General features: G+C 41.8%; 1 protein-coding gene across 23 annotated transcripts in view; it reads right to left on the reverse strand.

The window, feature by feature from the left end:
* The window catches only part of NEB (nebulin), a 118,564-nt gene that overhangs the window by 62,994 nt on the left and 31,656 nt on the right, over positions 1-23,914 (reverse strand). For 21 of the 23 annotated variants that reach the window (XM_084288871.1, XM_084288872.1, XM_084288852.1 and 18 more), the window contains exons 41-74: positions 23,689-23,793; positions 22,774-22,881; positions 22,111-22,422; positions 21,226-21,429; positions 20,777-20,881; positions 20,571-20,678; positions 19,210-19,521; positions 18,327-18,530; positions 17,878-17,982; positions 17,672-17,779; positions 16,330-16,641; positions 15,591-15,794; positions 15,142-15,246; positions 14,936-15,043; positions 13,990-14,301; positions 13,057-13,260; positions 12,195-12,299; positions 11,403-11,510; positions 10,597-10,908; positions 10,002-10,205; positions 9,413-9,517; positions 8,810-8,917; positions 7,161-7,472; positions 6,560-6,763; positions 5,754-5,858; positions 5,469-5,576; positions 4,801-5,112; positions 4,255-4,458; positions 3,956-4,060; positions 3,131-3,238; positions 2,148-2,459; positions 1,612-1,815; positions 1,315-1,419; positions 87-194 (exon numbers count right to left, since the gene is read on the reverse strand). In XM_084288871.1, coding sequence (XP_084144997.1) covers positions 87-194; positions 1,315-1,419; positions 1,612-1,815; positions 2,148-2,459; positions 3,131-3,238; positions 3,956-4,060; positions 4,255-4,458; positions 4,801-5,112; positions 5,469-5,576; positions 5,754-5,858; positions 6,560-6,763; positions 7,161-7,472; positions 8,810-8,917; positions 9,413-9,517; positions 10,002-10,205; positions 10,597-10,908; positions 11,403-11,510; positions 12,195-12,299; positions 13,057-13,260; positions 13,990-14,301; positions 14,936-15,043; positions 15,142-15,246; positions 15,591-15,794; positions 16,330-16,641; positions 17,672-17,779; positions 17,878-17,982; positions 18,327-18,530; positions 19,210-19,521; positions 20,571-20,678; positions 20,777-20,881; positions 21,226-21,429; positions 22,111-22,422; positions 22,774-22,881; positions 23,689-23,793 — 6,045 coding nt within the window. The remainder of the gene's footprint in view (positions 1-86; positions 195-1,314; positions 1,420-1,611; positions 1,816-2,147; positions 2,460-3,130; positions 3,239-3,955; positions 4,061-4,254; positions 4,459-4,800; positions 5,113-5,468; positions 5,577-5,753; positions 5,859-6,559; positions 6,764-7,160; positions 7,473-8,809; positions 8,918-9,412; positions 9,518-10,001; positions 10,206-10,596; positions 10,909-11,402; positions 11,511-12,194; positions 12,300-13,056; positions 13,261-13,989; positions 14,302-14,935; positions 15,044-15,141; positions 15,247-15,590; positions 15,795-16,329; positions 16,642-17,671; positions 17,780-17,877; positions 17,983-18,326; positions 18,531-19,209; positions 19,522-20,570; positions 20,679-20,776; positions 20,882-21,225; positions 21,430-22,110; positions 22,423-22,773; positions 22,882-23,688; positions 23,794-23,914) is intronic. The other 2 variants (XM_084288865.1, XM_084288864.1) reach the window with 2 other exon arrangements.

Raw genomic sequence — 23,914 nt, forward strand, 5'->3', positions numbered from 1 at the left:
GAAATGCTAGAACCGTTTACCCAGTTCAGCCAAGCAGGATGCAGGAAGAGACAAGACACAGTGAACACATGAAAAGAAGACGGTACCTCACTAGCGATGTCTCTGGAAGCCTTGGCGTGTTTGATGGGAATGGCATCAGCTCTTATGTCATAGCTTTTTGCCTTGGCCTCATCCCAGGCCTTCTGATAATGTTTCTGCAAAGAAAATTAAACACTTATGTTAATTCCAGCCAAGACTCGGTGATAGCAAGGACTTTCTTAGTAACTCCCTCTCTTGTGCCTAACTGCTTGGGTGCTCCTGAGCAGTTTGGCAATCTTATTGGGTACTTCTGAACAGTACTTTGCATATGTTTGACATCAAGGCCCTGAAATTTGTTCAGAGAATGGCTACAAAGCTTTTGAAGGGTCTGGAACACAAGTCTTATGAGGAGCAGCTGAGAGAACTGGGACTTCTTAGTCTGGGGTAGATGAGGTTCAGGAGAGACCTTATTGTTCTCTGCAACTGCCTGAAAGGAAGCTGTGGGGAGCTGAGCGTCAGTCTGTTCTCAGAGATAACTAACAATAGGACTAGAGGGAACGGCCTCAAGCAGCACCAGTGGAGGTTGAGGTTAGAAAGAAGGAGGTATTTCATCTCAGAATGAGCAGTCAGGAACTGGGACGGGCTGCCCAGGGAGGTGGTGGCATCACCGTCCCAGAGGGTGTTCAAGGAAAGGTTGGACATGGTACCTGGGGACACGGTTTAGTGGGTGACATTGGTGGTAGGAGGGTGGTTGGACCAGGTGAGCTTGGAGGACTTTTCCAACCTTAATGATTCTGTGATTTTATGACATCAGGAATGTCTGGGAGTGAATGCAGTTTCTAGGCAAAAACTCCCTGCCAATTAATTCCTGCTGAAAATGCAAAATGGGAAATTGTTTCCAGTTTTACAGGATCTCCAGGGTTAGTTCCATAAAAATAGGGGGTGAATCAACACAAATCTGCAAAACATCCCAGGCCTGATGAGTCTGTAGGCTCCTTCAACAACCCCATGGAAAATATTTGCCAATTTGTCACCAATTCTAGATCAAGATCCTTCTTGCTTAAGGACCAGTGGGTACACTATCAGTGCACACTTGTTCATTAACAATACACTCTGCCTAGACAGCTCTTAGACACAGTCTATGGTTTATGATAAAACAACAATGGAGAACAGTGTTAGTAGCTGCCACTCTTTAGGGCAAAATCTAAAAGAGGTAAGGCCAAAAACTTTAAGACTCTAAGTAGGCACAGCATTAAGTTAATAATACTTTGCATGCATATCGTTGTGGGTTCTTACGTTGCTGATGTTCTGAGCATTGACTTTGGATTGCAGCATTACGGGAGTATCAGAAGGTACGGAGACCTGCGTCTTATCTTTATCCCAGGCTTCACGGTACAGACGCTAAGGAGAAAGGAAGCATAATGACATTTCACTGGGGTATGAACACTGGGGAAAAAAACACACTCGAGAGAATTGTTTGGTAATGTTGGTTCACATTGGTTTCCAATTAAACGTTCTCATGATACAATCTGCAGTCTCTGCCACTCAGAAATGTCATTGCACAAAGGAAAGGTAAGCAAAAGGTGAGCTTACATCACTGAGCTGCAAAGCATTGATCTTGGCCTGCACGACATCTGGCGTGTCAGTTATGCTGGTGAACTTCAACTCATCCGGACGTGTGCGGTACAGCCTGTCGTTCAGGATTTCCTGGGCTTTCTTTGCTTTAACCACATCCACGGAACCTTCTGTCAGCCAGCCAATGCCTCGCAACCACTCCAGGTCCGACTTGTACACGTTCTACAAATAAACCATGGGTTACCCCAATGCAGAGACAACTCTAAGTACACAGAGCTTCCCCAAGCACAAGGCTTTCCCCAAGCTCCTTCTCCAACAGTCACACATCAACAGTCAGCGCTGAGACTGCAGGAAACCAATCCCTTCCTACTCATGGCTTTTGGTTGCTTTGCACAGCAGCACAAGTAGCCATCATTTAACATGCAGGCTCATCCACACAAATTCAATAAACCCTACCAGCACTGACCGCTTCTTCACAAATACATCCTTGACAGGATATTGGCACTCTCACAAACGTTGCCCACACACTTGACTGAAGGATTTTCACCACTCACATCACTCTGCAGGTCATAGGCTTTCCTGGCGTGGATCACGTCATTCTGGTCAGGCAGACAGGTCCACTGGTGCAGGTAGTGGCGGTAGTCGATATCACTGACCAGCGTCTGGCACTCCTTGGCTGCCTGCACTGACAACGCATCAACAGGCAGGTGGACTTGGGTCTTTGAATCATGGTATCCCTTCCTGTAAATGCGGTCGTTCTGCAGCAACATGGCACGCGCAGCCAAGGACAGCTTGGGATCTTCCTGGGCTGTCTTGCACCCAATGTAGTGGCCTTTCTGCTTCTCATGAGCTTCTTTGTACTTGTACTGAAAAACATCAAAAGAGAGTAAGCAACCTCACCTTTCTGACCTGAATGCTACTGACTAACAAAGGCCTTCATCTTCCTATGCTGCCAACCCTGTGACGCACTATCCAGAAGTATTGCCTCAATGCAAAGAAACCTCCAGGTCACTCAAAGGGCAATCCATCTAGCATCCAAAAATGGTGTTCCTCAAGGCATGCAAAAATTCATCTGGCTTTTCTTAATGCTCAGAAGCAATGGAAAATGGTACTGAAGAGGAAAACTGCAAGAAGTGGTCTCTGCAAGACCACTCTGAGTGCCAGCCACATTCCACAGCTTTCTCCTTAAAGTGTTTGGTGGTGGTGATTAAAGGTACTGCAAGTATCCAGCAGCAGCCACATCTGTAGCTACTGCCAAAAGCAGTTTTAAATTGTTTCTTGGTGTCTGTATATTAACACTTTGCTTTGTAGCCCTCCTCGCAATCTCACAAACTTATCACACAGCCTCCTATGCACTTACCAACAGGCAGCCTCAAGCCGTAGAAGAAAGAAGCACTCAAAAAGGAGTTTAAAATAACACAGGGGCATAAAACCCTACTCTGCTTCTAGCTGAAATGCTAAAAACATTCACCCAGTTCAGCCAAGCAGGACTCAGGAAGAGACAAGACACAGCAACCACATAAAAAGAAGACGGTACCTCACTAGCGATGTCTCTGGAAGCCTTGGCGTGTTTGATGGGAATGGCATCAGCTCTTATGTCATAGCTTTTTGCCTTGGCCTCATCCCAGGCCTTCTGATAATGTTTCTGCAAAGAAGATTAAACACTCGTGTTACTTCCAGTCAAGATTGTGATAGCAAGGACTTTCTTAATAATCACTCTTTTGCTCTTAACCATTTGGGTGCATTGTTTGTCCCCTGTAACTGGCAAGCTACAGTAATATTCCCCGCAAGTGTCTTGTCAGAAAACTCATGATTCAAAGTTACATCTAGTGCAAAACCCAAAACACAAAGACACAGTTAGCACATTTCTGAAAACACATCACAACGCCCCCACTGAGGGGGGTGGTTGGACCAGATAAGTCCTGCATAATTACATGCTGAACTTTTAATTTTGCTCACAAACACAGCCTATCAAGCAATACAGGTGACTCCATGAGTCCCACCCTCAGGAATCTGAAGACTTTAGGAAAAAATGCATGTACAGAAATGTTCCACACAGGCAGTTCCATCACTTGCACATTCACACAGACTGTGAGAGGTTACAATAACAATGATTCTAGATAAAGATCATTCTTGCTTGAGGACCAGTGGGTACATCAGCAGTGTATGCTGACTCATTAACAATACACTCTGCCTTGACGCAATCTATGGATTACGATACAGCCACACCAGAGAACAGCATTAGTAAATGCTACTCTTTAGGGCAAAATCTAAAAGAGGTCAGGGAAAAAACTCTAAGATTCTAAGTAGGCACAACACTAAGTTCATGACACTTTGCACACATAACGGTGTGGGCGCTTACGTTGCTGATGTTCTGAGCATTGACTTTGGATTGCAGCATTACGGGAGTATCAGAAGGTACGGAGACCTGCGTCTTATCTTTATCCCAGGCCTCACGGTACAGACGCTAAGGAGAAAGGAAGCATAATGACATTTCACTGGGGTATGAACACTGGGGGAAAAAAAACACACTCAAGGGAATTCATTGGGAATGTTGGTTCACATTGGTTTCAAATTAAACGTTCTCACGATACAATCTGCAGTCTCTGCCACTCAGAAATGTCATTGCACAAAGGAAAGGTAAGCAAAAGGTGAGCTTACATCACTGAGCTGCAAAGCATTGATCTTGGCCTGCACGACATCTGGCGTGTCAGTTATGCTGGTGAACTTCAACTCATCCGGACGTGTGCGGTACAGCCTGTCGTTCAGGATTTCCTGGGCTTTCTTTGCTTTAACCACATCCACGGAACCTTCTGTCAGCCAGCCAATGCCTCGCAACCACTCCAGGTCCGACTTGTACACGTTCTACAAATAAACCATGGGTTACCCCAATGCAGAGACAACTCTAAGTACACAGAGCTTCCCCAAGCACAAGGCTTTCCCCAAGCTCCTCCTCCAACAGTCACACATCAGCAGTCAGCGCTGAGACTGCAGGAAACCAATCCCTTCCTACTCATGGCTTTTGGTTGCTTTGCACAGCAGCACAAGTAGCCATCATTTAACATGCAGGCTCATCCACACAAATTCAATAAACCCTACCAGCACTGACCGCTTCTTCACAAACACATCCTTGACAGGATATTGGCACTCTCACAAACATTGCCCACACAGTTGACTGAAAGATTTTCATCAGTTATTGCCACTCACATCACTCTGCAGGTCGTAGGCTTTCCTGGCGTGGATCACATCATTCTGGTCAGGCAGACAGGTCCACTGGTGCAGGTAGTGGCGGTAGTCGATATCGCTGACCAGCGCCTGGCACTCCTTGGCTGCCTGCACTGACAACGCATCAACAGGCAGGTGGATCTGGGTCTTCGAATCATGGTATCCCTTCCTGTAAATGCGGTCGTTCTGCAGCAACATGGCACGTGCAGCCAATGACAGTTTGGGATCTTCCTGGGCAGTCTTGCACCCAATGTAGTGGCCTTTCTGCTTCTCATGGGCTTCTTTGTACTTGTACTGAGAAATGTTAGAAGAAGTATAATAAGAAATATTTTCCTACTGGTCATGAGTCATTTTCTTTTAAGTGCTCTGAAATATATTCATTTAGATTTTAGAAATGCATAATGTGTTCTTGCATCTATTTTACTAAATTCTTACTGGTGTATGACTTTCTTACATCTTTTCATGTAAAGAATTGCCATAGAATTTTCCTTTTCAAAATTCCTGCACTTCATAGTCCTGCACCGAATTTTATCTTGGTAGGCATTTTATATGAATCTAATATACCATGATTTTTCCTGTCAGTTTTAGCTTTTTACTTGATTCCTGTTTCACAAATTAACTGATTAAATGACGGTAAAGGAAGAACATACATCACTTGCGATATCTCTTGATGCCTTTGCACTTCGGATTGGAATCGCATCAGCTCTCAGGTCATAACCCTTCTTTTTGGCATCTTCCCAGGCTTGTATATAAAGTTTCTGCACACAAAAAAGGACAGAAAATGGTTTAGTATTCATAAAGATGGAACTTCTACACTTTATATACTTTTTAAAAATTCTATTGAAAGCATATTTTAAAAGAACTGCGTGTTTAAGGTAATGTTTACTTAATTTACCAATTTTACGTTAATTTATTATACGTTTAAATATTCTTACATGGCTAACATTAGCTGCATTGGCCTTTGCTAATAAAATTGTTGGAGTGTCAGGCATGACGTGAATTGATGTTTTGTCTGCCTCCCAGGCTTCTGTATATAAACGCTAGGAGAGAGAAAAACAGATTCCATTAATAAGTTTAACTAAGCAACAATGAGAAGACTGCAAACTTGAAAACATTATTTATCAAAAATATATCAATGATATAAAATAAAAGAAATCTTGAGGCAGAGCCAAATCTATACAACCAAACTAATATACTTGTCCAAAGAAAGTATTTTACACTCTGCTGGTGTAATTCAAGTAAGCTTTTTTTTATAGTATGTTCATGGCACCATTAGCTCTGTACGTACCCTAACACCATGCCAGAACCTTGTCTCAGCAGATTTCACAGTGTTGTCTAAGAACTGTGAAGATACTTACTTTGTTCTGTCAGAGATGTGTTTTGCATAGTGAAGTAGCTTTAACAGAATAGAAAAAGTATACCAAACAACCATTTACTACAGTAATTTAGATGGGATAGGAAAAAGAGAGAAATTCAACCAAATCCTTAGTATTGCTCTTGAAAAATATGTGACGTAGTAAAAATGACCAGAAAAACTTCACCTAAGTGTTTAGTTCAGACTGATACCCAAGATAAAATACCCTTTTCCTATGTAAAGGCTGAATTGGGGCATTCATCTTCTCTAAGTCCATAGCAAATCTGTACAGTTTTACTTTGTATTTTGTATTTTTCACCTTATGAATAAATTCTATCAGCTAATAATGCCAGTGTTTTTAAGGGAAAACAAAACAAAACACCTCACCTTGTTCATTATCTCAGCGTTTTGCTTGGCTAAGACCATAGCCAAAGAATCTGTCACACTAGTAAATTTAATTTGGTCTGCTGGTTGACGATACTTCCTTTCACTCAGGATTTCTCCAGCTTTCTTAGCTTTCTCAACGTCCAGGGAACCAATAGGAACCCATCCAATACCTCTAAGCCATTCCAAGTCAGATTTGTAAACAGCCTGAAAAATTTTGAAAGTTCATCATAAATGCAAGTGTGTACAATATCAAAATATCTGTAAATAATATCTTATTTTATACAAGGCATTTTATATATTTTTGCATAGTAGCAGCATATGGTTTTGAAAATAACTTTAATTTTTGAAGAAACGGTAAGAGAATTTTTAAATAACAAAAAGGGAGTTATTGAAGATCTCTATGAGTTACAAAGAAATTGTACCTCAGGTTAAGGACAGGGAAAATGGAATTAAATATATGTTTGATAATAAGGTATTAAAAATTTCACCTCTATGAACATGTCTGATGCAAGCAACTAAGGAATATTATATCTTTAAAAAAGCATTTTGCACAAAACCAAGTACATTTAATTATGTATTACAAATCTAACAATTTACTTACATCACTCTGCAGATCATAGGCCTTCTTAGCATGGATGACATCATTCTGGTCTGGCAGACAGATCCACTGGTGCAGATAGTGCTTGTAATCAATATCGCTGACCAACCCTTGGCATTTCTTGGCCAACACGATACCCAGCATGTCCACGGGGCTGCTGAAGTGCGTCTTTGTCTTCTCAAAGGCTTTCTTGTACTCCCTGTCACTCTGGATCTTGGCTACATGCATTGACCACATCATCTTGGGATCATCCTCTATGTTTCGCGCTCCTATGTGGTGGCCAAGCTGCTTGCGATAACCTTCCTTGTACTTGTACTGAAATGAAATATATTCATATGGTATAATTATCAATTTATAAATGATACACCCAGTTTAACATAATTACTAGTATTTTTGTTTGATTTAGACCTTTCTACTATTTCATTAATTTTCATATTAAAAAGAATTATTACCGGTATCTTTATCTCTGAATTTGATACCATTATATGTCCTATTTTTGGCTGGGTTAATTTTCTTCATAGTGGCTTGTACAATGCTGTGTTTGGGATTTATGATGAAAATAGTGTTGATAACACGCTGATGTTTTAGCTGTTGCTGAGCAGTGCCTACACTGAGTCAAGGACTTTTCAGCTTCTCATACTGCCTAGCCAGTGAGGAGGCTGTGGGCTGGGGGCACACCAGCAGTTAGGAGAGGGCACAGCCAGGAAAGGTGACCCAAACAGACCAAAGGAGTATTTCGTACCACATGATATCATGCTCAGCAATAAAAGCTTGGGGAAAAGAAGAAGGAAGGCAGGGACATTCAGAGTGCTGGCGTTTATCTTCCCAATTAACCACTATGCATGATGGATCCCTGCGGTTAAACACATGTGGCATCACACATTCAATTAACTAAACATTGAATGTCATGTACTTATTAACAAGTCTGATATTCCACATTCTTTTAATGTTAAGATTAAATATAATGATTAACTTATTATAAAAATTTATACCACAAAGCCTTGAGAAAGAGTGACTTGGTCTTTACACTAACAGTTTAATTATCAGTCTTGATGGAAAAACAAACAATGTTAAATATGTTATGCTCCTTGTGTTAGTGATGTTTTCTCATCTCTTAAATGAAAATTGTCATAGTCACTGCATATTTTTTATTCCATTTTTGTATTCAGACATCTTGATTTTCAAGACAACATTCCAATAGAAATATTTTTTCCAAAGGAAAAAAAAAAAAAACAAGTTAGAACTTTTAGAATTGATTTACTAATTTAGTAATTACTAATAATTACTATATTTGGGAAAAGAAATTTTAAAGTATTTCCTATTTTGAATCAGAAATAAATTTGTTAACTCCAACATAGAATTGTACACCTTACTGAGTATCCTACTTCAACACCCATGTATACCAATAGAACTATCATAGTGGACATAGATTTATTATTTCTATTATTTTCTCTATTTATTACTGCGGTATATAACTTGTGCATAAAAATACTGGCTATCCCTTTCATGTACTATAGAACATGCAGTAGAATCATTTGATTTCAGTATTATCTATTCTGTACTTAAGGTACTACGTGAAAAAAACAGCAGATGAAAAATTCTGATTTTTTGCTTTACCAAATCAGTACAGACATGATGAAAAGACTGCTTACATCACTGGCAATCTCTCTGGATGCTCTGGCGGCTTGAATAGGAATGGCATCATAACGCATGTCATGACCCTTCTTCTTAGATTCCTCCAAAGCTAGTTTGTACATTTTCTGTGAGAAAAAAAACACATTTGTGTTTCAAAAATCAGGTAATTTACCCACTTCAATTAAGCACATCCGTGTAATAAAACAAATTGAATTCCCCCAAAATGTTGTTAATGTTCAAACAGCTTAAATATTTGAACAAAGCTCTATCTTCTCTAGAAGGTAAAAAAACAAAACAACAGATTTCAAAGATCTTGTAATTTTATGGTAGATACTCAGGAACTGGAAATCATCCAGGGATGAGAAAGAAAGGAATGTTCTAAAACTTAAATTATTTATTTCCATATTTTGCTATAGAAATTATTTCTAGTTTATGGTAGATAACATATTTAAGAAGTCTGAGTTAGATACCTAGGAAGTAAATTCAAGGAAAAGGACAACTCTGATGTTATCAGCATAGCTGACCATTTGTGGAACTACAGAACTTGACAATATTATAATATTAAGTAAGAATACGAGATGACAAAATTCTACTTCTCTGAGCTCTTCAATTTTACTTACATGACTGTAGTTTAATTGGTTTTGTTTAGCTAGCAGGATTTCCGGTGTGTCAGGCATGACATGAACCATGGTCTTATCTTTATTCCATGCTTCAGTGTATAGACGCTAAAAAAGAATAGAGGAAGAGATTACTGTCGCTTTACAATATAAGTTAAATACTCATAAACCAACTAAAACATAAAGGATATTAGGTAAAATTACAGGAAACAGCATGAATATATGCTTATGTTTTTAATCAGATACAGATAACAAATTCTCTTTGTAAAAATAACTTACCTGAGGAAATTCAGCACTTAGAAAGCAACTTCATTAATTAAGAAAAATGAATAAGACGGTGCATTACTACTATTTACTACATAGACATGTTGAATAAAAGATTAAAATGGAATATGTATAATATCTTGAGCTGAGTCTACTGTTACATGGCTGTTAGTTTTGATTGAAATAAAGACAGTACACTATTTGAAAAAAGCATCAAAAAGCATCATCTCTGAACTTCGGCATTACTTGTCATCATGGCATTTCAAGTCTTCCATCTCCAGAGTTTAGCTGGAGGGTGCTGTTGTTACCAAATTGGATCAAGACTCACCTTATTCATCGTCTCTGCATTATGCTTGGCCAAGACCATCTCTAGAGAATCAGTAACACTAGTAAATTTGATTGTGTCCGGAGGCTGACGGTATAATTTATCACTCAAGATCTCTCCTGCCTTCTTGGCTTTTTCAACATCCAAGGAACCAATTGGGACCCAACCAATGCCCCGCAACCATTCAAGGTCAGACTTGTAGCAATTCTATTGCAAAAAAAAATACACAGGTTATTCTAATAATAATAATGCAATTTACGTAGTGCATGATATCAGAGATTTTTAATTAAACTCAGAGATTTTTAATTAAACTTCTAAAAGCTCAGACAAAATCTTAGCTGATATCACTGCAGTTCACCTAGATGCAGAGTGAAAACATTACCCAAGCTTCACAGAAAGGCAAATGATAAATAGGCCAAACTACAGAATTTCATTTAATATCAACTAGTGAACATATCTTATTAGAGATCTCATTTTCAATAATACTTAAAATAAAGTCTTGAAAGTTGTTTTTACCACATTAGTATCTGATGCCCTGGACCACCTATGTAATGTTTCAAATACTTTCCTCCCCAAAAATGAAATAAAAGGTACTTGCATCACTCTGCAAATCATAGGCTTTCTTAGCATGGATGACATCATTCTGGTCTGGCAGACAGATCCACTGGTGCAGATAGTGGCGGTAATCAATATCGCTGACCAACCCTTGGCATTTCTTGGCCAACACGATACCCAGCATGTCCACGGGGCTGCTGAAGTGCGTCTTTGTCTTCTCAAAGGCTTTCTTGTACTCCCTGTCACTCTGGATCTTGGCTACATGCATTGACCACATCATCTTGGGATCATCCTCTATGTTTCGTGCTCCAATGTGGTGGCCAAGCTGCTTGCGATAACCTTCCTTATACTTGTACTGAGATATAAATCAAAATATTATGTTTATATATTACGTATAAAAATCAGTTACTCATTTTAAATGTTTCTAATAACAAAGTCTCCAAAACTCTCTATAATCTACAGCCAACAAAATACGTTCAAAGTAATTATGGGGCTAATAACATGGATTCTCTGATTAAATTTCTACGATTTGTATTAGAACCCTAAATTGAGAAGTGTGAGATTTATTTTTTTTGAAAAAACACTCTAATATTAGTGAGAAATAATCCCTATTTATACATACGATATAAAGATTTAATTAACAAAACATTAAAATAATACCATGATAGCAGCATTATATTGTACATAGTTTTTAAGAAGAAGTCTTTATACATATATAATTTACTTCCAAAAATGTACATTTTGAGATTAGAGTTTAATTGAAATGCCTTTTACAGAATTTAACTGATAGTTTTCAGTTTGTAGAGATCAGATATCAGCACACAAAGAAATAAAAAGTTTATATCTTACATCACTAGCAATTTGCCTGGATGCTTTGGCAGCTTGAATGGGGATAGCATCACTTCTCAGATCATAGCCTTTCTTTTTGGATTCTTCCATGGCTTGTCTGTAGAGTTTCTAGATGAAGAATTAAACAATAGGATTCGTGTAACTGAATTCCTTATATTATATTCTGTGCAAAACAAACTGCTTGTGAGTAGATTAAAAAAAAGTTAAGATTTATTCTAACCCAGCTTTATCTTTCTTAAATCAAAGCCCCTGAGCAGTAGCTCATATGAATTTGTATTGAATTAGGATCCTTGTTAAATACATTAGATAATATTTTTTTTTCTTCCAGTACTTTAATAACACAGATTACAACTTCATAGACAAGCTACTCCTTCACGTACAAATAGAATAAAACTTACTTTCTAAAGCCTTCACTTGCTGATGTGAATATATTTATCTAAACTAACACTGAGCACTGGGAACAATGCTCTTCACAATTGTGCTGGAAATTTTTTTTTGTCTTTTCCAGTGTTGGAATGAATTTTGCACCTTCCCAATGTTATGCACAATTGGAGAAAGAACCCCCCAAAATTCTATGGAGACACACTTATCAAAGAATTTATTCTAAGACACAGACATATATATACACGACTGTACAAAAACGCAAATGATGCTTTTTAAGTCACAATTTTGATTATAAACATTTGGTGTTGCTTAAAGAAATAGATGGTATCATCTATATCAAGTTTATCAGGATATTGATAATCCAGCCATGAAACAGACCAGTTACATCTGGAGATCTAACACACTCACCGCACTGTAGTTTTGCATGTTCTGTTTTGCTAGTGTGATTTCAGGTGTGTCGGGCATTATGTGAACTTGTGTCTTGTCTTTATTCCAGGCATCTGTATACAAACGCTGCAGGAGAAATAACATGTGTTAGGAGTGGAAAAAAAAAAGATGGCTATTGGAGATCCCCTATATAGCACAAAAAATTACAGAACTGTACTCCAAGTGAAGTCTAAAAAATCCTTATTCCTTACGTAGTAACAAGACCTTATATTCACTCCTCAAGATGTTTAATTTACAGCTTAAGAATTTGTAATGTAGAAAGAATTCAGTTTTAAAGGAAATGTTTACAAAAAAAAGCTTTCAACAGAAGGCTAATCAGACACACGGTTTTAAACGCTAAGAACAAGGCCTCACTGAAGGAGGAAATGGTTTTATTGACATAAATAGGATTGAGATTACAGCACAGACTCAGAAAAACTCTTACATTGTGAGAGCTATGCTGAATTGTTTGAAATACAGATATTTCAAAGACTGACATGAAATAAGTAAATTAAGTCTTGGATTACTAGATATATTTGATAAATTATTATATTTATTAGACAAATAGCTAAATTGTTTTATTAAAAATTAGATGGAAAATAACACACTACTAGGTACATGCTAGAGTATGTAGTAGGCTTTCCAACTCAAAATTAATATTTAACTTAACTTAGAAGATATTGCTATATTAGCACTTGCTAAAAATAAGTTACCTGTTGATTACCAAGAATGTAACGTCTCACTGTGCTTAAATTGCTTGCAGCAACAGACTTGTATTGCTAGACCGCTGTCTCCAGGGTTTAGCTGGAGGGTGCTGACGTTACCAAATTGAATCAAGACTCACCTTATTCATCGTCTCTGCATTATGCTTGGCCAAGACCATCTCTGGAGAATCAGTAACACTAGTAAATTTGATTGTGTCCGGAGGCTGACGGTATAATTTATCACTCAAGATCTCTCCTGCCTTCTTGGCTTTTTCAACATCCAAGGAACCAATTGGGACCCAACCAATGCCCCGCAACCATTCAAGGTCAGACTTGTAGCAATTCTATTGCAAAAAGTACAAAGACAGCCATCTCATTAATATTGCCAGGTAAACATTTCATATATCTCATGCAAATAATGCTTATTTTCTGTTAGTCTCCTTCCTCCTAGTTCAATCTGCAAAACACTCCTTGTTTACAACCTAGATTCAGATCCCAAGGCCTGTCTTCAAGAGGTATCATTCACTGAACAACATGTATAGGAACAGTCAAAGGATAAATGAGGTATTTAAAACAAAATTCTGAAAGCCAGCATAAACTTTTCCTGTAAAGTATATTCCCAAGAAACAAGACGTCATTCAGTAAGGAAGAGCAAGTCTTAACTTAAACAATTTCCCCAAGACAGAATGGAAGAATTCCAGTCATGAATCTTAAAGAAAAAAGTCACACTGGGCAATTCCCCCTTTATATGTGATTAATCTACATATATAGGCATTAAAGTTAACTCTGATGATTATATTACTTATCTGCTAATCTTCTATGCTAACAGATTTGCTGCATTTAAACCTTCATACTACTCGATATTCCTTATTTACAGATTCATTCACTATTAAGGGTCTTATGACCTCGTCTTGGAACAAGTAGAGAAAAACACAATGCGGAAAAACACTGCAACAGAAACAGTTCAGGATCTTCTGCACTTTGTAGAGAGCAGTTTCTATCTTTTATATGCTTTGTACATTAGGGAAATTACATACACTTCAGAACTTCAATGCTCATCAGTGAGAACTCACATCACTCTGCAGATCATAGGCCTTCTTAGCATGGATGACATCATTCTGGTCTGGCAGACAGATCCACTGGTGCAGATAGTGCTTGTAATCAATATCGCTGACCAACCCTTGGCATTTCTTGGCCAACACGATACCCAGCATGTCCACGGGGCTGCTGAAGTGTGTCTTTGTCTTCTCAAAGGCTTTCTTGTACTCCCTGTCACTCTGGATCTTGGCTACATGCATTGACCACATCATCTTGGGATCATCCTCTATGTTTCGCGCTCCTATGTGGTGGCCAAGCTGCTTGCGATAACCTTCCTTATACTTGTACTATAGGCAAAAAGATGTTCATTGAGTTTTGTTTCAGTTTTCTTCACATATTAAGAAAAAGCCATGTAGAACAACCTACAGAGAACTTAGTATGTGAAACCACGGAGTATTAAAGTAAGTATTCAGCTGATGAATTGTAATGTGCAGCTACAAAGGGATTCACCTAACATTTTCTGCCTGTTGTAACCTTCATGTTTTCCAAACCACACTATGGCCTACATATTAAGAGGTACTCCTCAATACGTGAGAGAATAAAAAGTGTCCAAATTATGGAATCAATAAAAGACTAAAAAGCTCAATAAATATACACATCTCCATAGAGAGTCAGTAGGTGACATTCAAGCACGAATGAGAATTTTTAATATTAACATCTAATCATCAAGCAACCTACTACTTTTATAAGGCCTTTACGTCTTACAAAAACTCTATCATGAGAAAATTCAAAACTATAGCATATTTAAAGAAAAGAGGTTACGAATAAGAGACTTTCACAAAATTAAATAAATTAAAGGCCAAATTGATGGGTAAACTCAAAACTCTGTTGGACTATTCAGAAACACTATAATAGATGTCATCTGCAGACATGGAGAAACTGTCCTGGAGGGTGAGCCACCAAGGCCTCCTGTGTACTTACATCACTGGCAATATCCCTGGAAGCTTTAGCAGACTTGATAGGAATGGCGTCTGCCCGGAGGTCATAGCCCTTTTTCTTCTCTTCCTCCATTGCAAGCTTGTACAGTTTCTGAAAGACAAACAAGTCTTACAAAGTGACCCCAACAACACCCCTTCCTGCACCGCCTCTGCCCATGGATGGACACCGAGCCCACAAGAACCACCTACCTCACTGACGTTCTGCTGGTTCTGCTGGGCCAGCAAAATACCAGGCGTATCTGGCATAATGTGGATGCTGGTTTTGTCTTTCTCCCAGGCTGATGTATACGCACGCTGAAAAGGTGAGCACAACGTGAAAGATCATACAAGCACAGGGAAACAAGCACAGAAACTAAACCAGCTCAACAGGGCCTCTACCAGCCTCTAGGTCTCAGCAGACTTAGGCGCTTTCCTTTCCCCAAGACTTTTAAAGTCTCACCCTTTTCTTTTCTGCACCACACCCAATCTCTGCTCCAGTTACACAAAACAGATCTTGAGCTAAAACAAGGAACAAAAAACCCCCGAGCAGGAGGATGCAACACCCTTCCACCAAAACCCTGGCACCGGAGAGAGAAGAGCTCTAGAGCCCTGCTAGAGGCACTCCTTTCCCCCAGGCTGAAAACACAAGGGAATCTCACTTGGTTCATGATATCAGAGTTGTGCTTCGCCAGAACCATAGGCATAGAGTCAGGAATGCTCGTGAACTTGATGGTGTCTGGGTGCTGACGATACTTCTTCTCACTCAGGATCTGGCTCGCCCTCTTGTTCTTCTCATCGTCCAGCGAACCACTTGGGGACCAGCCGATGCCTCTAAGCCACAGAAGGTCCGACTTGTACACGTTCTGAAGTGAAAGGCAAGGACACAAACAGCTCAGCAACATCCTCAGTGTGCGCAAGCACCCCTCCTAGCAAGGGAAGCTCCACCTGACAATGCACGTTCCCCTGGCTCAGCCCACCAGAGAGCATGAAGGGGCTCCCATGCAGCTCGGCTCCCATTACCCTGAGGTCGTGTAGGCTCCGTAAGCCTGCACCACCACAAGCAGCTGTTCGTGTTTGCCCAGCATTGGTCCTCCAAAAGGAAAAAATTGATTCCTTTGCCCTTTCCCTTGCAGAATGAACTACTTTAGCCACATGCAGAAACCTTTCTCTCCACACCATCAAAAAAAGACACAACTCTTCTGTGATCATAAAGTAGGATGCCACACAAATTTCTGCCTCTCTGCTTCAAAAAACAACCACTCAGCATGACGGTATGGCCACAACACCCTCTCACACAATCAGCAAAGGTTTATGGTCCACAACTGTATTTCTCCAACAGTGGAACAGAACTCAAGAAGGACAGCCCGTTTCTCACACATCCAGTACAGAACAACTTACATCGCTCTGAAGGTCGTACACTTTCCTGGCTTGCACAACATCGTTCTGGTCCGGCAGACACGTCCACCGATGCAGAGGATGCTTGTAATCAATGTCGCTGACCAGCTCCTGACACTTCTTGGCCAGCACCACACCCAGCATGTCCACGGGGCTGCTGAAGTGCGTCTTTGACTTCTCAAAGGCTTTCTTGTACTCCCTGTCACTCTGGATCTTCGCTACATGCATCGACCACATCATCTTGGGATCATCCTCTATGTTTCGCGCTCCTATGTGGTGGCCAAGCTGCTTGCGATAACCTTCCTTGTACTTGTACTGTGGGGTTAAAGAAGCTCAGTAAGTTTACGCTCAGCCCTTCTTCTTCCTCTCAGCTTTATTCTGGAGCAACTCCTGTGAAAAGTGCTTTCCTAATGGAGCCTGGGAAGATCACCACGGGAACAGGCACCCAAGCACAATGTACCCCACAGTGGGCTACACCTCTGTCCCACTCCAGGCCTGCACTGAGGCACTGGAGCCACACAGAAGCCTGGACAGCAACCCCAACCAAGCCAGCTCAGGAACCAGGAGCAATTTGCTTGTGCAGACAGCAGCTCCACACTACCCAAGGAGCCCCACTGAGAGGCCAGCTCAGCAGCTGGGGTCATAAATGGGACAATACCCACCAGACTGCTCCAGCAGGTAAGCTGGCCTTCATCCTGTACTGCCCTGTGTGCACTTACCCACGCAGCTGACACACTCTGGAGCACCATGCTCTCCTCGCAGTGTGGAGGACTCCTATTCTCCCAGCTCAGTGTGTCCTCAGCTGCAGGCCATTGGCTGCTTAAACTTCGGCAGTGACAGGGAACTGCACTGCAGTTTTCCCTCCCCCACTTCCAAAATGCCCAGGAAGCCTGAGCACAGATTGAGTTTATCTTCCAGGACTAACAGAACAAACCTAAACTACAGAACATCTCACAAGAGACTAAATACAGCCCCTGCACACAAAAATCAGACTGCAACACCAGATGGGACAAAGTAATGATGACCTCAGAGTTACTGCACTGCCTCAGTCTACACAGAAATGATCAATGTCCCTGTCATATCACAAAACTTGCTTTGGGTTTTCTTTTCAAAGGTCCAGCTCATCAGGGTAGCTGCAGGCAGCAGGGGAGTCCATAACAGCCGTATCGACAGAGTGGCCTTACTGAACCTCAGGCACCAACACCTTTACTGACTAGCTGAGAAGTAATGACAGGTACATGCTCTGTGGGCTACACACACCCAAGTTTGCAGGCCCTGGTCTTGAGCTGCAAGCACAGAGAAACTGTCCTGGAGGGTGTGCCACCAAGGCCTCCTGTGTACTTACATCACTGGCAATATCCCTGGAAGCTTTAGCAGACTTGATAGGAATGGCGTCTGCCCGGAGGTCATAGCCCTTTTTCTTCTCTTCCTCCATTGCAAGCCTGTACAGTTTCTGAAAGACAAACAAGTGTTACAAAGTGACCCCAACTACACGCCTTCCTGCACCGCCTCTGCCCACGGATGGACACCGAGCCCACAAGAACCACCTACCTCACTGACGTTCTGCTGGTTCTGCTGGGCCAGCAAAATACCAGGCGTATCTGGCATAATGTGGATGCTGGTTTTGTCTTTCTCCCAGGCTGATGTATACGCACGCTGAAAAGGTGAGCACAACGTGAAAGATCATGCAAGCACAGGGAAACAAGCACAGAGACTAAACCAGCTCAACAGGGCCTCTACCAGCCTCTAGGTCTCAGCAGACTTAGGTGCTTTCCTTTCCCCAAGACTTTTAAAGTCTCACCCTTTTCTTTTCTGCACCACACCCAATCTCTGCTCCAGTTACACAAAACAGATCTTGAGCTAAAACAAGGAACAAAAAACCCCCGAGCAGGAGGATGCAACACCCTTCCACCAAAACCCTGGCACCGGAGAGAGAAGAGCTCTAGAGCCCTGCTAGAGGCACTCCTTTCCCCCAGGCTGAAAACACAAGGGAATCTCACTTGGTTCATGATATCAGAGTTGTGCTTCGCCAGAACCATAGGCATAGAGTCAGGAATGCTCGTGAACTTGATGGTGTCTGGGTGCTGACGATACTTCTTCTCACTCAGGATCTGGCTCGCCCTCTTGTTCTTCTCATCGTCCAGCGAACCACTGGGGGACCAGCCGATGCCTCTCAGCCACAGAAGGTCCGACTTGTACACGTTCTGAGGTAACAAGCAAGGACACAAAGAGTTCAGCAACATCCCCAGTGTGAGCAAGCACCCCTCCTAGCAAGGGAAGCTCCACCTAACAATGTACATTCCCCTCGGTCAACCCATCAGACAGCACTCATGCAGCTCAGCTCCCGTTACCCCTAGGTCGTGTAGGCTCTGCACACCTGCACCACCACAAACAGGTGCCCAGAAACTGTCAGAGCTCTCCTCAAGCATCTTCTGTGCAAAAGCCTTGGTAGGCAAAAGGGTCAAAGATCTGCCCCATCCAGTAACCTCCAGCTGACAGAGACACAGAAGAGGAACCCTTACACCCCACCGCCTAATGCTCTTTATACCACTCCAGCTTGTGTTTCCCCAGCACTTGTGATTCAAAAGGAAAAATTTGATTCCTTTGCCCTTCCCCTTACAGAATGAACTTCAGTCACATGCAGAAACCATTCCCTCCACACAGTCAAAGCAAGAAACAGCTCTTCCGTGATCATAAAGTACAATGCCATACAAAATCTGCCTCTCTGGTTCAAAAAAGAAACTCTCAGGACGTTGGTATGGCAACAACACCCTCTCACACAATCAGCAAAGGTTTATGGTCCACAACTGTATTTCTCCAACAGTGGAACAGAACTCAAGAAGGACAGCCCGTTTCTCACACATCCAGTACAGAACAACTTACATCGCTCTGAAGGTCGTACACTTTCTTGGCTTGCACAACATCGTTCTGGTCCGGCAGACACGTCCACCGATGCAGAGGATGCTTGTAATCAATGTCGCTGACCAGCTCCTGACACTTCTTGGCCAGCACCACACCCAGCATGTCCACGGGGCTGCTGAAGTGCGTCTTTGACTTCTCAAAGGCTTTCTTGTACTCCCTGTCACTCTGGATCTTCGCTACATGCATCGACCACATCATCTTGGGATCATCCTCTATGTTTCGCGCTCCTATGTGGTGGCCAAGCTGCTTGCGATAACCTTCCTTGTACTTGTACTGTGGGGTTAAAGAAGCTCAGTAAGTTTACGCTCAGCCCTTCTTCTTCCCTCAGCTTTATTCTGGAGCAACTCCTGTGAAAAGCGCTTTCCTAATGGAGCCTGGGAAGATCACCACGGGAACAGGCACCCAAGCACAATGTACACCACAGTGGGCTACACCTCTGTCCCACCTCAGGCCTGCACCGAGGCACTGGAGCCACACAGAAGCCTGGACAGCAACCCCAACCAAGCCAGCTCAGGAACCAGGAGCAATTTGCTTGTGCAGACAGCAGCTCCACACTGCCCAAGGAGCCCCACTGAGAGGCAGGCTCAGCAGCTGGGGTGAAATATGGGACAAAACCCATGAGACTGCTCCAGCAGGCAACCTGGCCTTCATCCTGTACTGCCCTCTATGCTCTCAACCACACAGCCCCCAGCAGCTGACACACTCCTGTGCACCATGCTCTCCTCGCAGTGTGGAGGACTCTTATTCTCCCAGCTCAGTGTGTCCTCAGCTGCAGGCCGCTGGCAGATTAAGCTTGGGCAGTAACAGGGAACTGCACTGCAGTTTTCCCTCCCCCACTTCCAAAATGCCCAAGAAGCCTGAGCACAGATTGAGCTCATCTTCCAGGACTAACAGAACAAACCTAAACTACAGAATGTCTCAAGAGAGAGTAAATTCAGCCCCTGGACAGCTGCACCTGGAGATGATACTCTGCAACACCAGCTCAGACAAAGTAACGATGGCCTGACAGTGTCTGCGCTGTCCCAGAACACACAGAAATGATCAGTGTCCCCGTCATAACACAAAACTTGCTTTGGGTTTTCTTTTCAAAGGTCCAGCTCATTGGGGTAGCTGCAGGGAGCAGGGGAGTCCATAACAGCCGTGCTGATGGACTGGCAGTAATGAACCTCAGGCACCAACACCTTTAAAGACTAGCTGAGAGGTAATGACAGGTACATGCTCTGTGTGCTACACACACCCAAGTTTGCAGGCCCTGGTCTTGAGCTGCAAGCACAGAGAAACTGTCCTGGAGGGTGAGCCACCAAGGCCTCCTGTGTACTTACATCACTGGCAATATCCCTGGAAGCTTTAGCAGACTTGATAGGAATGGCGTCTGCCCGGAGGTCATAGCCCTTTTTCTTCTCTTCCTCCATTGCAAGCTTGTACAGTTTCTGAAAGACAAACAAGTGTTACAAAGTGACCCCAACTACACGCCTTCCTGCACCGCCTCTGCCCACGGATGGACACCGAGCCCACAAGAACCACCTACCTCACTGACGTTCTGCTGGTTCTGCTGGGCCAGCAAAATACCAGGCGTATCTGGCATAATGTGGATGCTGGTTTTGTCTTTCTCCCAGGCTGATGTATACGCACGCTGAAAAGGTGAGCACAACGTGAAAGATCATGCAAGCACAGGGAAACAAGCACAGAGACTAAACCAGCTCAACAGGGCCTCTACCAGCCTCTAGGTCTCAGCAGACTTAGGTGCTTTCCTTTCCCCAAGACTTTTAAAGTCTCACCCTTTTCTTTTCTGCACCACACCCAATCTCTGCTCCAGTTACACAAAACAGATCTTGAGCTAAAACAAGGAACAAAAAACCCCCGAGCAGGAGGATGCAACACCCTTCCACCAAAACCCTGGCACCGGAGAGAGAAGAGCTCTAGAGCCCTGCTAGAGGCACTCCTTTCCCCCAGGCTGAAAACACAAGGGAATCTCACTTGGTTCATGATATCAGAGTTGTGCTTCGCCAGAACCATAGGCATAGAGTCAGGAATGCTCGTGAACTTGATGGTGTCTGGGTGCTGACGATACTTCTTCTCACTCAGGATCTGGCTCGCCCTCTTGTTCTTCTCATCGTCCAGCGAACCACTGGGGGACCAGCCGATGCCTCTCAGCCACAGAAGGTCCGACTTGTACACGTTCTGAGGTAACAAGCAAGGACACAAAGAGTTCAGCAACATCCCCAGTGTGAGCAAGCACCCCTCCTAGCAAGGGAAGCTCCACCTAACAATGTACATTCCCCTCGGTCAACCCATCAGACAGCACCCATGCAGCTCAGCTCCCGTTACCCCTAGGTCGTGTAGGCTCTGCACACCTGCACCACCACAAACAGGTGCCCAGAAACTGTCAGAGCTCTCCTCAAGCATCTTCTGTGCAAAAGCCTTGGTAGGCAAAAGGGTCAAAGATCTGCCCCATCCAGTAACCTCCAACTGACAGAGACACAGAAGAGGAACCCTTACACCCCACCGCCTAATGCTCTTTATACCACTCCAGCTTGTGTTTGCCCAGTATTGGTCCTCCAAAAGGAAAAAATTGATTCCTTTGCCCTTTCCCTTGCAGAATGAACTACTTTAGCCACATGCAGAAACCTTTCTCTCCACACCATCAAAAAGACACAACTCTTCTGTGATCATAAAGTATGATGCCACACAAATTTCTGCCTCTCTGCTTCAAAAAACAACCACTCAGCATGACGGTATGGCCACAACACCTTCTCACACAATCAGCAAAGGTTTATGGTCCACAACTGTATTTCTCCAACAGTGGAACAAAACTCAAGAAGGACAGCCCGTTTCTCACACATCCAGTACAGAACAACTTACATCGCTCTGAAGGTCGTACACTTTCTTGGCTTGCACAACATCGTTCTGGTCCGGCAGACACGTCCACCGATGCAGAGGATGCTTGTAATCAATGTCGCTGACCAGCTCCTGACACTTCTTGGCCAGCACCACACCCAGCATGTCCACGGGGCTGCTGAAGTGCGTCTTTGACTTCTCAAAGGCTTTCTTGTACTCCCTGTCACTCTGGATCTTCGCTACGTGCATTGACCACATCATCTTGGGATCATCCTCTATGTTTCGCGCTCCTATGTGGTGGCCAAGCTGCTTCCGGTACGCCGTTTTATATTGGTACTAGTTGAATAGAGAAACCACCTTGTTTTAAAGAAGTACCTAACAATTCTGTTTTCTTAGTAGACTGGCTAATTTTTGAACTGAGCTGTATTATAAAAATATATCACAATTTTTGGCTTTCTTTTTAGCATTTTTATTTTATTTCTAGAACCTTTTATGTTCATTTCTATGATTACATTCTTTCTATTTGTAAAGTATTTTAATGAATTCTATTAACTTTGCACAATAAAGAATTACACAACCTCTTGGGTGAGGAGCAATGTAAGTGTTAAAATGTTAGATCTCTTCCTATTAAAGGGAAATATCTACCTGCTCAATGCCACACTGTTATTTTCACTTGGTAGGACTTACTTCACTAGCTATGTCTCTGGATGCCTTTGCTGACTTGAGAGGTATAGCATCAGGAGGAAGATCATAGCCTTTCCTCTTCAGTTCTTCATATCCTAACTTGTAATGTTTCTGTTGGAGAGGATTTCAAATTAATTATTGCATATAAAGCTCTGGAGTGTTTTTCAATATGTAAAAAAGATCATCTTTCCTATACAATACGGTAATTTTATTCCTTTGATTATTGAAAAAGAAGTATGAGATTCCGACTCAGTTTCATTAATCAAATAAAATCCCATACCTTACTTCTAACAATGTGTATTTTGTAACTGATTATATAAAGTATATAAAAATAACTACCTGCAACTTCTCTGATGAACTCATCTGAGAACAAAATTTTTATTTTACTGGAAATATTAATCTAAATGAAGAATTGTCTTCTACAGAGGTGAATAATACAACCCCGTGATTTGCTACACCTAATTTTAATCACAATTATTTGTCTTCTTGATTTCTTATGATAAAGCTGCTGACGTTTTACATTTTGCACCTAATCTATATTTGTTCCATTGTAACCAGGAATTTGATGTAATGTAATCCTAAGAAATTCTAAAAATGTAGTTTGATATCATCAGACTTTTAAATAAACAACCAGCTTACTGAAAAGTCCTGAATACATATCTAAAATGTTAATATAATTGGTAAGGATGAAAGAGAAAACACCAAACTTGCACTTAGTATTTTCTTGGTAATTTTTTTCTAGCAACTCCACTTCCACATTAGAATCTAGCAATTTACTTGAGCTTCCCAGTGCATAACAATTATTACAGGTGTGCTTACAACCATGAGATTTGTAGAAATACTCTATTTCATTTTAAACTAAAGCTATAAAGAGTAAATCCAAATTTCATAAAAGAAATATTGTAGAGACACACTTACATCACTTGTGTTGATTAAGTTTGATTTAGCCAGTAAAATTTCAGGAGTATCAGGCATGATGTGAACCTGAGTCTTGTCCTTGTCCCAGGCTTGTCTATAGAGTATCTGAAAAGAGACACAAACAGAAATATCTTGTCTGATAAAAGGCTCACATGCTTGGCAGTGAATTCATCTTAATTTTTCTCAACAATTGCAAAGCAAAGATGTACCATGCAAGCATGAGTGA

The sequence above is a fragment of the Netta rufina genome (assembly GCF_964035555.1).
Source record: "Netta rufina genome assembly, chromosome: 6".
In the NCBI taxonomy this organism is placed as follows: domain Eukaryota; kingdom Metazoa; phylum Chordata; class Aves; order Anseriformes; family Anatidae; genus Netta; species Netta rufina.